Source organism: Dromiciops gliroides, chromosome 4, assembly GCF_019393635.1.
Source record: "Dromiciops gliroides isolate mDroGli1 chromosome 4, mDroGli1.pri, whole genome shotgun sequence".
NCBI classification, from domain to species: Eukaryota; Metazoa; Chordata; class Mammalia; order Microbiotheria; family Microbiotheriidae; genus Dromiciops; species Dromiciops gliroides.
In genome coordinates, this window is record NC_057864.1 from 255075419 (window position 1) to 255091516 (window position 16098).

The window sequence follows — 16098 nt, forward strand, 5'->3', positions numbered from 1 at the left end:
CTGTACTTTGCACACAGTAGGTGCTTAATACATATTGGTTAAGTTGAAATGTAATACCTAGAATCATAGGATTATGGGTTTAGAGATGGGAGGAATCTTGGGAATCCTGTCCAAGCTCCTCAGTATACACATGAGAAGACTGAGGCCCAGAGAGAGGCCAATGATGTGTCTAAGATCACACATTAGTAAATTAGAGCCAGGGGATCCAAACTCAGGGCCTTTGCTTCCAAATCCATCACTCTCCATGGAATTTGACAGCAAAGTCTCCCCAGTCATCTCACATCTCAGTGTCACGGTTCATCTATAAGAACAGAAACCTGAACCTAGCAATTCTAGGTCAATTAAAAAAGGGCTGGGAATTTCTCCTTTTAAGAAAGAGGGGAGGGGCAGCTAGGTGGCGCAGTGGATAGAGCACTGGCCCTGGAGTCAGGAGTACCTGAGTTCAAATCCGACCTCAGACATTTGACACTTACTAGCTGTGTGACCCTGGGCAAGTCACTTAACCCCCATTGCCTCACCAAAAAACAAAACAAAAAAACAAAAAAAAAAGAAAGAGGGGAAAATCCTGAGGCCATGGTTTTGGCAGAGGCTTGAGTTAGGGAATTGGTGCTCTCAATATCTGGTTGTTTTCCAGTTGTTCATTCCCTAATTTTCTAGGAAGCTATCACACCACAAGATTGGAAGAACAATTCTCTATCCGGGATGTTCTAAGTTCTAAATCAGAGACCCTGGGGAGAGATAGATCTGGTCCCTTTCCCAAAAGAAAAGTGGGATTGACTAGGGGTGGGGGTAGGAACAGTTTTGGAGAAGTAGGGAGAACAGTTCCATGAGCTGGTATAATTTGGAGGGGGTGGTGGGACGCTTCTTTTCTGGATGTGCAGAGGCAGCCTGATAGAATGGAAAGAACCCTGAATTTTGGAGTCAGAGGACTGAGATTAAAATTCCAACTATGCTACTGACTAGTTGTATGTATCATTAACCCCTCAGGGACCTCGGTTTCCTCAGCTGTAGAACAGAATGGAAAGGGGAGAAGAGAAGGAAGGCTCTGACATTTTAATTTATTGTATCCCCATCGCCTAGCACAATGCCCTACACATAGTAGGCACTTAATAAATGTTTATTGAATTGGATTGGTCAGTCTCTAAAAGTCAATTCTAGGCCTTAAGCCTATAATTTGGTCTTTACTCCCATCTCCCCAGGTTCATTTCCAGGGGTGGGGGGAGTCAAGTTAATTTCTTTGTATCACTCCTTCCACACCCCCCACAACCCCCCCCCTTCTCCTGTGAATTTTTGAGGAGAGCCAGCTGAGGACAGGCCTGGGATACAGCTTTTCTGAGCTCCTAAGGGCCTTATCCTAGCAACTGGAGCACATGGAAGTTGAGGTTTTTACCAGGGAGCAGGACACTAAGACCTTCCTCCTCCTTTGCCTTCTCCCTGCTTAGCTCTTCCGAGACTGGGATCTCTGGAAGAGTCACCTAATACCAGCTTCACTCTGGGGATGACTCTCCTCTCATCTCCTCCCCCACCCCCCACCTTTGGTATGGGCTTGGGGGTTGGGGGAGCTTCAGGCCAGGAGGGAGGAGGCTACATGCAAGGGGGTGTCTGCCTGCAGAATTTGGGGGAGGGGGTTGGACGGGGTGGGGGTGGTGCCTGAGAAGCAGACTCTAGTTGGGGCATGTGGGTATCGGGGACAGAAAACTGCCTTGGGATCTGGAGGCAGCCCTGCCAGTCCAGCTCCCGAGTCTCAGCCCCTCCTCTCTTCCCTACCCCCCCCCTCCCCATCTCCGTCCCCATCCCCTCCTCCAGGTCCCGCTAGAGCGACATGATGGTGGAATCCGCCTCGGAGACAATCAGGTCGGCCCCGTCCGGTCAGAACGGAGTCAGCAGCCTCTCCAGCCAGAGCGATGGTGGCAGTGGTGGCGCTGGAGCCGCAGGAACTGTCACAGGAGCTGGAGGAGGAGGAGGAGGAGGAGGAGGAGGAGGAGCAGGAACAGGGAGGGATGGAGGAGCCGGCGGGGAGAGCAACGGCGAGATGAGCCCTGTGGAGCTCTTGCACTTTCAGCAGCAACAGGTAGGAGCCGTCTCTCACTCCCCTTCCCCCACCACCTGAGCTCCGTCCCCCCCCTCATTCATTCCCCCCACCTCCCGGTTCTGCTCCCTCCGTCTGTCTCCTCTGATCCCTCAGGCTGGGGGGAGGGGAAAGAGGGAGGAGAACTGGGCCTTACTCCCACCCCTGGCTTAATGAGGAGGCAGCTCCTGCCCAGTGACAAACTGCCCTTCCTCCATGCCTCTGGCCTCATTTTCCTGATCTGGAGAAGGTCCAGTCTTCTAGCGCCCCTGCCAGGCATCTCCTACCATTCGGTGTCCTAGGTGGCTGGGAACTGGCAGAAGAGATGGGGCCGGGGAGGTGGATTAAGTCTAACTTCAAGGAGGCTCCCTTCGAGAGGAAACTCTAGGGGGTGGGGCTTGGATGGAGCCTGGATTGACTGGAGAGTTAGTGTGCCCTCATCAGGGGACTAGAAGGACCAGAGTCTGTGCGCTTCTAGCACGTGAAAGGATAGGTGGTTTCAGGACCATGTGGCTCATTTCCTGGGTATCATTCTGTGACTGAGGTTGGCTGGGTAGGGATCTGCCTACTTTGATCTTCCCAGCAAGGTATAGTGGAAAGAGACCTGGGTTCAGATCCTGGCTCTGCCACTTACTACCTGTGGAATCTTGAATGAATCAACTCCCCCCTCTCTGGGTCTCAGTTTTCTTGTCTGTAAAATGGGGTGGAGGGGGTTGGCATTTAAGGTCTCTTCCAGTCCTAAATTTGTGATCTTATGAGCTATGATCCTAAATCTCTCTGGCCAGTACTCAACTTCTTTTGTCCCCTTAGGGATCTAGGAAGCCCAGAAATCCAAAGATGGTGTGGTTCTTATAGCCTGGAAGAACCCTCCAGTTGCAGTTCTAGGTCTCAGGGTTGGGGGAGGGGGAGGGAAGATAAAGGATTTAGGGTTAAGTGACCTTAGAGATCAACTATGTCCTCCTCATGGGAGGGTGGGGCAGAAATGCTATCTAGACCTTTAATTTCATCCATCTAAGGAACTCTTCAATTGAGGAAATTCTGTCCACCAATAAAGATGGGCATCTGTTCCACAACTTACTGTCTCAGAGAGTTTGTCTAGAGAACCCAGAGGTTAAGTAACTTGTCTGGCTAGCATGTGTCAGTAAGTCAGTCAGTAAGCACCTGCTACAGACCAGCAAAAACAGTCCCTGCCCTCAAGGCACTTCTAGTCTAATGGGAGAGAACACACAAACAAGCTATATACAGGATAATAAGCAACAGAAGGAAGGCACTGGAATTTAGAGGGGTTGGGAAAGGCTTCTTATGGGAGGTGGGCTTGAAATCATGTCTTTCTAAGTGTAAGATCAGCTCTGTGCCCTTTTTTTTTTTTGGTGAGGCAATTGGAGTTAAGTGACTTGTCCAGGGTCACACAGCTAGTAAGTGTAAGTGTCTGAGGTCGGATTTTAACTCAGGTCCTCCTGAATTCAGGGCTGGTGCTCTATCCACTGTGCCACCTAGCTGCCCATACCTCATTTTTGATAGATCAGACTCATGGGGATTCTCTGGGGCTCCTCTCTCTTTGAATAGCACTACCTCCACTTTCATATCCTATTCCCCCTTCCAATTATGCCTGTCCCCCCTCCTCCCCCATTTCCTGTACATAGGAGAGCTGCCTCTGCAAGACAGTAAAGAGCCACTGACACTGCCCATTGAGCTCAGCTGTATGTATGATGACAAGGCAGGGGCCCTAGGTCTCATGGGTTGGGGAAAGAGGGAGAATCATGCTTTACTTGTTTGGGGAAAACCGGCTGGGCCAGCCCTCAGCCTGGGATTCTCCTTCATTTATTTGTTTTTGCTTCTCACATCTGAAGCTGCCCCTGTTAGCCTGGATGGTTTCAAGGTGAATGTGGAAATACAAAGATGTGAAAAGGGAGTCACACCCCTGCCTTCCAAGGCCCACAGTTGAGGCCCCAGCCTACCCCCTCCCCATTTACTCTACTGCCACCCCCACCCCTAATCCACCCCAACCCTGGACATCAATCCTGCTCACTCTGGATCACATTGCATAGATCCTGAAGGACCCTGAAATAAAACTACAGACTCCTGTAATTCTCAAATTCAAATTGCAAGAGATTTAAAAAGTTATTTAATCCATCAGCACCCCCTCAATTTACAGTTAAGGAAACTGAGGCCAAGAAAGAGAAAGTAAATTGCCTAAAGTCATTCAGCTAATTTTAGCTACTAGAATAAGCATTTGAACCACATCCCCAGACTCTCAGACCATTGTTTTGACCTGGAATGGACCTTGGAACATAAAGTATCAGACACAGAAAGTCAGAGCCAGGAATGCATCTTCATAGGATATTAATTCAAGAATTGGAAAGACATTAGAAGCCATCTAATCCAACCTCCTCTCATTTTACAGGAGAAACTGTGGTACAGTGACTTATCCAATGTCATACATTCAGTGAGCATCAGACCTCTGATTCCAAGAGCCCTTACCATTGTAATAAGATGCTTACTATCTCAGATTATCAAATTTTAGAACATAGAACATGGAGTAACAGCTGGACAGAATCTTAAAATCATTGGATTATAGGCTTTGATCTGGAAAGAACCTTGTAGGCTGTCTAGTTTAACCACTTCAGTTTACAGATGAGGAAACTGAAGTGATTTAGTGACTTGTCCATGGTCATACAAGGTAATAACCATTTTAGAATGTAGAATGTTAAATACAGAACATGGGATTACCTGGGCAGGAAAAGACCTTAGAACATGGAACATTAGAATACGGAACAGAAATGTCAGTGCTGGAAGAACTCTCAGAATGTACAAAGTTTTAATAAAGAACATGGGTGGGTGACAGTAGGTAACTAAGGCTTCCACAAACATCTAGATTCTAGACCAGCCTCTCCCAATTCCCCTATTTTACAGAGAAGGAAACTGAGGCACACAGTCACAAAGTGACTGGCCTAAGATTATCTTGTACCACTGGAGCGGAGGTCAGGTGAACCTAAAGAAGTTGTCACCTTTCCTAGTACCATTTGATGCAGGAAGGGTTTGAGGACTGAACAAAATAGTTTCCTTGTCCCTCCTGCTTGAAACAGAACAAGAGATGTTTCCAAGCCCCGCCTCTGCTATTCTAAGAGGGTATAGTGTCTGTTAGTGTCTTGGAGTGTCCCTAGCAAAGCTCAAAAATCCCGGTAAGAGAAGAGCACCCAGAGGCACAGTGGGAGCCCTGGAATCACAGCCTCCTTTCTCCTGGGGAGCAGGAAGCAGAAACTCAACTGGTTTTCCCCGCAATGAAAGTGCAAATGTTCCCTACCCCACCCCTAAAGAGACATACTTTATATCAAAACAAAACAAAAAACAAAGCACTCCTACTCCAAAAAAAGTCCCCCAATCCGCACCCATTTTTACATGGCTAGTATCCCCCCTCCAGCACCGTGCTCCCTCTCCCCCTTCCTCCAAGAGTGTGAACAGTGCCAGGAATACTGAATGCAAGGGGAAATTATCACCTAGGGCAAAGTCTTATTTTAAAACATTTATTATTTGAAGAAGTACATCTTTGCTTTCAGGGGCACAGAGAAAGTGTGGACACAATTAGCTGGATAATTTCTGTCTTCTCAAAATTCCCCACAATTGTAGCTATGCCTCCATAGCCTGAATTATTTGGGTTGGCCATATTTAATGAGGCAGTCTGGGATGGTGGAAAGAGCCCTGGTGTCTGCCCAGGTGGATGAACTGGGTTCTGGTGACATTCCTGCCATGTCTTAGCCGTGTCAACTTGGGTGGATGACTTTTCATCTCTGAACCTCAGTTTCCTGACCTTTACAAAGAAGATAATCAGACAAGCTACCACACGAAGCGATTGTGGGGGAGTGAATGAGATGTTATGTGTGAAGTGGTCTTTTAGGGTAGAACAATAGAGAAGGAAATGGCAAACCACTCCAGTATCTTTGCCAAGAAAACCCCAAATGGGGTCACCAAGAGTGGGACACAACTGAAAAGAGAGTTGTGAGCTGTGTTAGAAGGTTTAGATCTGGAAGGGACTTTAGAGAACATACAGTCCAAGCCCTTTGCTTAACAGCCTGGGAAACTGAGGCTCAGAGAGCAGAAGAGGCTCGAATGAGGTCAGGAGTACAATTAAAACTTGAACCCATTTCTTTTGACTGAGCCCTAGTGTTCTTACCTCTACACCACACCACGGTGCTTCATTTTCTAGTGAAGTTTTCAGTCTTCCATTTCAAGACAGCTATGTATACAGAGCCCATGTTTACGTGTTCTGTTTATTCCTGTTTTTGTTTTTCTTTGGATTTTTAAGTGGCCCAATGCCCTAGGCAATCCTTCTGTTTCCCAAATGTGATGCACAGGGTGGGGCCCCAGCTAACCACAGCCCAGTGAGGGGGGAGGGGGAAGGGGAGGGAGTGGAATGGGGGAAGGGAGGGGAGGAGAAGGTTGGAATATAGATTTCCACCACTCCTTCCCTCCCTGCCTTTTATTAGGGCTACTTGGGGAGCCTTAGGTCCCGAACTCTCTGGAACTCATATAACTCCTTCAGCTCATTGCCATGGGAATTGGCCAAGCAGAGGGGAGTGTGGGAAAGAAGCCCTGGTAGCTGCCCCAGGGACTGGGCTCCTTCTCCCTTCTCCCACTCCATTAAGCCCTCCTCCACCGCCCCTTCCCATGCTCTGAGCTCCAGCATCTATGAGGAAGTCCTTGGAGGCCTGTGTTATTAGCCCTTTCCTTAAATAAATAAATACATTATGTCTCTATAGAGTTGAAGCTTTCACATACATACACGATCTCATTTGATCCTTTCAGATAGGCATTATTATTTCCATTTTATAGATGAAGAAACCGAGGCCTGGACATGTTAAGGGACTTACCCATAGGTCTACTGCTAATTAATGTCAAAGCTGAGACTTAGACGCAGACAGGCTCCAGACTCATAATTCAGTACTCTTTGAACTTCGTCTCTGAGTCCGCATCTCCTTTAGGGAGAAAGAGGAGGAAAGTACTGTGAAATACACTTAGTAGGTGTTCATTAAATGTTTGTGAAAGGAAGGAAGGAAGGTAGGTAGGTAGTTTAGCTCCCATTCCCCCAACACTCCCTCACCACCACCCCCCACCCCTGCATCCCAATGATAGGAAATGACCCTCTCAAACAGACTCTTAAGAGGTTATTACCTGAATTAGGGGTGAGTATGGCACTAGAACTCACCAGACCTTCTAGTCTATATCTTTATTGATTCATTTTCTTGAATCATAATAAATTGTTTATAGACTCCTCCCCAAATACACATGCATGATTACACATACATTGAACCTTTCCTTGTAACAAAGAAAAGCAATTAAGCAAAATCAATGGACAGAGCAGCCACATCTGACAGCATATGCAATGTTCCACCTCCATAGTCCCCCACCTCTATTGTGAGAGGAAAGATATGTGTTTAATCCTGTTTCCAGAACCAAGATCCTTCACTGCAATTAATCTGGGTTCAGTTACCTTTTAGTCCTGTTGTTATTTACATTATTGTAGTCATTGTGTACACTGTTCTTTGGGTTCTACTTTCAATCCCTGAATTCTCTGAATTACTCTTATTTATAGCTTTTAAAAAACAGAGCAATGGTAATTCCAAAACATTTGTATACCACAATTTTCTCAAAGTTCTACCAATAGATAATCACCCATTTTGCTTGCAGATTTTTTTTTAATATCACAAAGGACACTGCTGTAAATATTGTGTATTATATGGGACTTTTCTTTTTGTCATTAATCTTGTAGGGGTACATGCCCAGCAGTCTGATTGATGGGTCAAAGAAAATGAACAGATTAGTGATTTTTCTCCCAGAATAGCAAATTCATTCTTCCTTTCTTTCTTTCTTTCTTTCTTTCTTTCTTTCTTTCTTTCTTTCTTTCTTTCTTTCTTTCTTTCTTTCTTTCTTTCTTTCTTTCTTTCTCTTCCTTTCTTTCTCTTCCTTTCTTTCTCTTCCTTTCTTTCTTTCTCTCTTTCTCTCTCTCTTTCTTTCTTTCTCTTTCTTTCTGTGAGGCACAAAAGCTAGTAGGGTCACACAGCTAGTAGGTAGGTGTCAAGTGTCTGAGGCTGGATTTGAACTCAGGTCCTCTTGACTCCAGGGCCAGTGCTCTATCCACTGTACCACCTAGCTGCCCCAGCAAATTATTTTTTCAAAATGGTTAGACCAACTCAGACCTCCATCAACAGTGTCTATCTTCCCACACCTCCTTCACCATTATTCAGTTGGTTTTTTAAAATAATTTTTGCCAACTGGATGGGCACGATTGCTCCTCTTTCCATGTTCCTGCTTCTCTGTGCTTTATTTCACAATCCCTTACTACCTCTTAAAGTCTTTCTGTTCTTCCCCTTTTGTCTCTCTTATTCCAATTTCTCATTGGAAAGTTTAGTGCTCTGGGTAAATAATTCAAATCAATAAAGATTTGCTTATGTCAAGGTGCTGTGGGGAGATGCAAAGATAAAAAGGACATAGTCCCTGCTTTCAGGAAACTTAGAATCCAGTGAAGTCCAACATATACCCAAGTAAAGTATGACAAAAGCAAAGGAAGGATCCAGATAAAGAGCTCTAGGAAAATTTAAAGAGGGGATATTGATTTTAAGAGTGCAGAAAGGGAAGGGGAATCAGAGAAGGCTTCATGAAGGACTTGCCTTGAAGGAAAGGCGAAAAGCAGAGATGAGGAGTAAGAGGCATCCTGCCATGGAGACCTGATTGCCTGCCCTTATGCAAAGAGGTTGGAGGGTACAGGACCAGATCTGGAATTGGCCAGCCATCCTGCCTGGCTGCAATGTAGTTTGTCCAAAACAGAAATTGTGATCTCTTCCCCCTCAAAACCCCACCTAATCCCCACCCTCTCATTCTGTATTTTCCAGTTTTTCTTGAGGACACCATCCCACCAGTCACCCAGGGTTACTAGCCTTGGCATTACTCCTTGCCCTCTCTTGGCCCACATGTACAGTTGGTTGCCAAATCTTGGCCTTTCTACTTGCACAAGATCTCTTGTCTCTGTCCCCCCTGCTCTCTACTCATATAACCACCCGTTCTGATTTCAGCCCTCATCACATCTCCCCTACACCATTCCATTGGCTTCCTGATTGAGCTCCCACCCTCAAAGCTTTCTCCTCTCTGATCCATCCTCCACTCAGCTGCCAAAATGATTTTTCTAAAGCACAGATCTGACCATGTCACTCCCCCTACTCAACAAATTCCAGGGCTTTCTTATTATCCAGGGGCTCTAAGATCAAATAGGAGTTCCTCTGTTTAGCTTTTAAAGCCCTTCACAACCTGACCCCAACCTAGTTTTCCAACTATGTGATGCATCACTCCCCTTCTTGCATGCTGTGATACTACTACATGTAGCCACAGTGGCTTTGCTGTTGTTCCTCACATGAGGGGTGTAGAATATACTCCCTCCTCACCTCTGCCTTTTAGAATCCTTTCTTTCAAAATTTTGCATAAGTGACACCTACAACCCCAAGCCCTTCCTCCAAGGGACCAGTGTCTTCTCTTCCATCCCTAGAAATGACCTTGTAGTTATTTTTAATGTATTTTCATATTCTTACTTATGTGCATAGTTTCTCCCTTTTAGAGTGTAAGTTCTTTGAGGCAAGGCCTGTTTCATTTTTGTCTTTGTAGCTTCAAAACCTAGCACAGTGCTTGGCACATAGTAGGAGCCTAATAAATACTTACTGACTAAATGATTATGGAAGGCTGTAATCACCCTTTTAATGTACAGGCCAATAGGCATCTATCTAGTAAAGGTTTTGGGGTAGAGTAGAAGAGTGACCTAACCAGGAAGCTACAGGAGACCTTAGGAAGATTATTTGGACAGCATAAGTCAGAGGGTGAATTGGATGGAAAAGAAAAGGGGGTGCAGCTAGGTGGCGCAGTGGCTAAAGCACCAGCCCTGGATTCAGGAGAACTTGAGTTCAAATCCAGCCTCAGACACTTGACACTTACTAGCTGTGTGACCCTGGGCAAGTCACTTAACCCCCATTGTCCCACCCCCCCCCCCAAAAAAAAAGAAAGGAAAAGAAAAGGGATTGGAGTCCGGAAAAGTAGTTAAGAGGCTATTACAATAATCCAGACAAGAGGTGATAAGGTCCTGAATAAAGATGGTCAGTGTGAGTAGAGAGAAGGGGACAGTTACAAGAGATACAATGGAGGTAGAATTGACAGGACTAGTTAACTGTTTGGATCTAGGGGATGAAAAGAGGGGAAAGAGCCAAAAAAGGTGCTGAGGCATCAAGCCTGGGAGGCTGGGAAGGGAGTGGTGCCCTAAACAGAAACTGAGCAGTTGGAGGGAACAGATTTATTGGGGCAGGGGAGGGGGGTTGGGGGGGGTGGATGCTGGGTCCAACTTGGACATGTGAAGTTTATAGGTGCCAGAGGGCTATCCTGCCTAGTGGAAAGATCCAGTAGGCAGTTGGAAATGGAGAAATAGAGCTCAGAAGAATGACTGCAACAGGAGAGGTCTATAGGCCTGGATGGTGGGGGATGGGGTGAGGAGGGAGGGGAAGAGGGAGGATCTGCAGTAGCAATGAGTTGACAGAAGGAAAGAGATAAACAGAGAGAGTCAGAAATCAGGCTGGTGAATAGCAGTTTAGGCCGAAACAAACAGTGCTGCAGAGGGAGCCTGCTTCACCTTGGAACACGATGGGAGCGCTTGTTTCCATGCTCTTGGCAGGCTTGTTCAAATAGAGTGAGGCAGCAGAGCCGGAGAAGCCTGATCGGGTCAGACCAGGACCTGGAAGGGAAAAGTGTAGGGCTGCAGGGAAGAGGTCTGGGCTGCTCCCCATCTAACGGCCTCTTTCCATAGCCTCCCTCTCCTCCCATCTCTGGGAACAACTGATAAGCCTCCCCTTACCCTCAAAACTACCTTTTGGCCTCAGCAAAAGGGGAAAGGGGGATGTCTGTGTTTTTTCCACCTCTTCCAGTCCCATCCTCTCACTGAAAATTCCCCTTTCCCTCATTAAGCAAATGTTCATGAGGATAACAGGCTCAGAGGGGCAGAAAGAGCCATAGTTCCAGTTGTTGGACCTGGAAAGAATTTAGGAGAGCAGACAGCTGGGATAACATAGTGCTCAATCAATCCACAGTCCTTTATTAACTTTTTACCATGTACCATGCACTGGTCTAGGCTCTGGGGGTACACATGAAAAAGGCAGACAGTTCTTGCCCTCAGGGAACTTATTTTCTACTGGGGGATATGACCTGTTCATAGAATAGGAAATAGAGGGTATATATTGATTAAATATAAAATGATGGGGATGGGGGGGGGGGCTGGGCGGGTTTACTAACAACCGAAAGAAAAGGCCTCTGGAAAAAGGTAGCCTTTGAATTGGAAACTTAAAGTATCAGTTTGAAGATGAAGAGGGAGAACATTCCAGGCATGAGGGACATGAGTCTGTGTGCATGACATACGTGGCATGTAATCTGCATGGAAGAGAAGAAGGGGGACCTGAGTTCAAATCCAGCCTCAGACATTTATTAGCTATGTGACCCTGGGCAAATCACTTAACCCTGATTGTGAAAGAAAGAGAGGGAGGGAAGGAAGGAAAGAAAGGAAGGAAGGAAAAAATGTAAGAAGGAAGTAGTTTTTTTTGGGGGGGGTGGGGCAATGAGGATTAAGTGACTTGCCCAGGGTCACACACCTAGTGTCAAGTGTCTGAGGTAGGATTTGAACTCAGGTCCTCCTGAATCCAGGGCCGGTGCTCTATCCACTGTGCCACCTAGCCGCCCCCAAAATGCTTTTTTTTTTTTTTTTAAAAGGACCTGCCATTCTTATACAGACTAGGACAAGACATTTGTAAGGTTCAGGGGACAAGGCTTAAAGACGATGGTACAAGGGCATGAGCACACACATGTCCTCTCCTATTGTCCTCTGTCGACCTGCATTGTTAATATTTTACAAAATACTCTGGTGTCTTCAAAGGTGGGATATTCTAGCCTTAAAAAGTATGCTTTTATAAAAAAATTTTTTTAAAAAATATTCAAAACAGCGTCCTCTCCTTACACACCCTCTTGCATTTTGTGCCCTTGATGGATGCCTACCAAACTATTCGAAGTTCTGGTTCTGCCTCAGCCCTTTCCCCCTCTGTTGCTGTAGTTCTCCACCTTTTTATGGGGTTCTTAGTGTCCCAGAATATACTGAGAGGAAGAACTCTGGTTATTTGGTGGCCAGATTTACTTTGTCTGGGCTCTTAAATTATACAAACTAATAATAATAGCTAACATTTATATAGTTTTTTAAAGTTTGCAAAGTGCTTTACATATTATCACCCCATTTGATTTACAACTCTTATTTCATTTGATCCTCACCACAATCCAGGGAGGTTGGGGCTATATGAGCCCCATTTTTCAAGATAAGTGACTTGCCAAAGGTCACAGCGTCTAAGGCAGAACGCAAAGGGATGTCAAGACTAGCCCCCTATCTACTATAATGTTCAGTAGAAGTTGTCTAGTACAATCCCTTCACTGTACGGAAAAGGAAACTTTGGCCTAGAGGGGGGCCCCCAGGGACTCACCTGTCTCCCCCCTCCCATGCCCCATCCTCCTGGCAGCCTTTCCTGATTCCCTTACCCTCTGATGTCACATAGTCCTTTGTTCTGCTCCCCTCTCAATGCTCCTTGACGAGTCACACTGTATTCTGATAATTATATCGGTGCCTGTAGCCGACTGTATGCTCCATGGAGGCAGGGACCATCTTAACCCAAACGTGGGCACTTAAGGACTCCCGAGCAGGCGGGTGAGGGCTGAGGGGCAAGGCAGCCTGAGCCAGTTCTGGGAGGCTTGGGAAGGGGGAGGGGACCGGCATCCCCCTCTACCCCCAGGAGGTTGGGGGAGGGGGGAGGATGCGGGGCTTGGATGGGGCTGGGGAGTGAAGGAGCCTGGGGAGGGGGTGGAGCCTGCCCAGGGGGAGGGGGGCGGGCTGAACCGGCTGGCGGCCGGACTGAAAAGCGTCCTGGGCCCCTCTAGCGTGCACTCCCATTGTCCCCAGGGTCACTCGGGGTGAAAGGTCAGGTAGGGTCATGGGAGGGTTGCCTAGCGTCTGGGAACTCCCACCGAAGTTGCTGTGGCAACTGGGGCCAGCTCCTGCCCGTTCACATCCTGTGACGAGATTCAAAGGGGCCGGGGGTCCCTGCACATTAATGAGCTTTTAACTCTCCCTGCCTTGAAACTAGATGGGGGGGGGGCGGAAAGGAGTTGGGGGAGGAGAGAAAGGAAAATGGAGCTGGAGTGGGGGTGGGCAGCAAGGAGGGAAAGGAGGATGTTGGGCTTCATATCCTTTCTGGTTTGCCTTTCTCTAATGCCCACTTGGGGCTCTAATGCCCACTTCTGCCCATCCTTTAAAGCCTCCTCTCTGAAACTTTCCCTGATTGAGCCACTCTGTCTGGGCCTCAGTTTCTTCATCTGTAAAATGGGGGAAGAGTTAGGTGGAATGGTATCTGAGGTCTCTCCAAGCCTTCCTTGATCAAGTCACTTATTCTCTCTGGGCCTCAGTTTCCTCATGTGTCAAAAGGAGGGGTGGGGTTGACTCGGCCTTGGAGGTCTTCCCAAGCCTTCTTTGATCAAGTCACTTACCCTCTCTGAGTCTCAGTTTTGTCATCTGTAAAATGTGTGTGTGTGTATATGATGTTTGGCTCGTTGGCCTCTTGAAGTCTCACCAAACCTTCCCTTGCTGAGGCCCTTAGTTTCCTCATCTATAAAATAAGGAGGTTGGACATTGAGGTCCCTGACAGCTCTGAATCTGGGATGATTCTCCTTCCTTAGTGGGTAATGACCTTCCCTATGACCTCATATAAAGCTTGTTTTTGTCCTCTGACAGAATCTTAAGAGTGGTAAGAGACCTCAGAGGTCATTTAATATCATTCGATAAAGTCATCGGTGTTCTTATCAGCCCCCTGAAGCTATAGGGTAGCTGGGAGCTTCCTAGCACCTAGTCTACTTGCTCTCTGCATTCAGTGTTTGTTGCATTAAGTTCACAGAAGCCTCAGCAGTACAGGCTGACCCTGAAAGCCCTCTCTTTAGTGAGTTTTCACCCTCCTTTCTCCATTAGTTTTAGCATTCTTCAGAGGTTCTTCTTCTCTTCCTGCTCTGAATAACGTGGCTAACATGGCATCCCCTTCCTCCCTCCTGACTTTCCACGTCTGTGTCGCCAGGCTTACTTCCTCTGTCTTCATCATGCCCCCCCCCCCAAATTCCTCTGCACTCTCCCTGGCCACTAGAGTCTTGGAGAGCTGAAGCATGCTTTGAAGGGCTGGAGAGGTCTCCACTGATTTCCTGGGGCTGAGGAGCCTTGGGCAGCCTAGGCTACTCTGTCCGTTACCTCCTTTCCTCTCTCAATTTCACCCCCTGCCCCAGCAAAGCCTGGGAGGTACCTGGGGCTAAGAGTGGGAAGGAGGTCTAGAGAACAGAGTTCATGGAGAAGTTGAAGACAAATGGAACTCTTGTAACCTGGCCCCCGCTGAGGGGCTGCCCGTACTCTTCTCTTGGCTAAGGTCTCTCCCTCTGTTTCTAGGCATGGGTGGTACAGGTGTGGGATAATGGTGGTAGAGAGTGAAGAAACTTGGTGCTAAAGGTTGAAGGGCATGTGAGAGGGAAGAAAGGGATGAGAGACTATGTAGTATGTGTTTGTATATTGGGGTGGGGGGACTTACCTTCCCCTCTTCCCTCCTCACCCCATGCTGGTTACTTACTTAGGCAGGTGCCTCTTTTGGGACTACAGCTCTCTACAAAGGAAGGGGAGGGGAGGGAATAAGCAGCTATATAGAACCTACTATGTGCCAGGCACAGTGCTAAGCACTTTTTACAAATATTATCTCATTTGATCAACAAAAAGGGAATGTTTCCATCTGGAGGCAGCTGCATTATGGAGAGAGAGGCGAGGGGATAAGAAAAAGAGAGGGTACTGGGAGTTTGATTTCATAGCCAATAAGGAGGGATCTATTTAGGGTATCTCACCTGTCTTTTGCTCCATTTTGGAAATATCAGTCTTTCCTTTCACCCTTCTTCTCTTCTCTCTCACCTTGAACCTACTTCCAACCCCACACCTTCATGATGAGACAGAATAGGACAGAAGGCCAAAGGAAAAAAGGGGAGGAGGAGAGGGAAATTATACACTCCCTTCCAATTTGGGGGAGTTGAGAACCTATATGTAATTTATCAGATTTTTCTGACCAACCCACCCAACTCTTTTGAGAAGACCATAGGCCATTCAGTAAGATGATAATAGATTTGGAACTTGAAGGGACATCGGAGTCCATCTAATCCAATCCTTTTATTTTATAGATGAAGAAACTGAGGTCTTGTTTAGGTTCAATCAGAGAATATCAGGGGTGAGACAGGAACAAAGAATCTCTTACTCTGAAGTCAGCCCTGTTTCCCTTATATCATGTTCCAATGACCCCAGAGTCAGACATGTTGATAGAAGCTGCTTTGGGTTAGAGTCCAGCACTTTGGTTAGTGAAGGGTCTCCTTTACTCTTCCTGAGTGTGTGCCCTTCCCCTTGACAAACCTCCAACAGGTATTCTTCTGGGGAACAGGGACCAGAAGAGAATTGGTTTTTCCCTCTGTCCAGGGATCTTGCGTCTCTCTGGAGATGGCATCTCTTCTCCCTACGAATTGTTAGGAGGTCATGTTTCTTCACTCCACGTCTACCCAGTGGGCAGAAAAAGCTGGGACAGTTGAACAGGGATGCCATCGAGCCTCCAGAGAAAAAGTCAGGCTAGTGAACTCAGACAAAATGAAGTGACTTGGTTCTCCCCTGGGAACCCAGCTCCCAAGGGGACAGTCAGACTTCTTGGATTCTTCCAAAAATAAATCAGATTTCTCAAGGCTTCATTTCTCTCTCAGTACAGCCAAGACTCACCAGGTCTCCCACCCCAGTCCTTGGAAGTATCTCAGAAAGCCACCCACATTTCCTCCCTCAGGAGGGCAGCAGACACAGAACTAGTAAGAGCCCCTTCCATAATTCTCCCTAGTCTTTAGATGTAGGGGGAAATGGGAAAACACTG

The 16098-nt window shown here is 46.9% G+C and overlaps 1 protein-coding gene across 3 annotated transcripts in view; it reads left to right on the forward strand.

Moving 5' to 3' along the window:
- Positions 1 to 16098, forward strand: part of FOXP4 (forkhead box P4) — a 101659-nt gene that overhangs the window by 24471 nt on the left and 61090 nt on the right. For all 3 annotated transcript variants that reach the window (XM_043963492.1, XM_043963493.1, XM_043963494.1), the window contains exon 2: positions 1807 to 2071. In XM_043963492.1, coding sequence (XP_043819427.1) covers positions 1823 to 2071 — 249 coding nt within the window. In that variant the 5' untranslated portion in view covers positions 1807 to 1822. The remainder of the gene's footprint in view (positions 1 to 1806; positions 2072 to 16098) is intronic.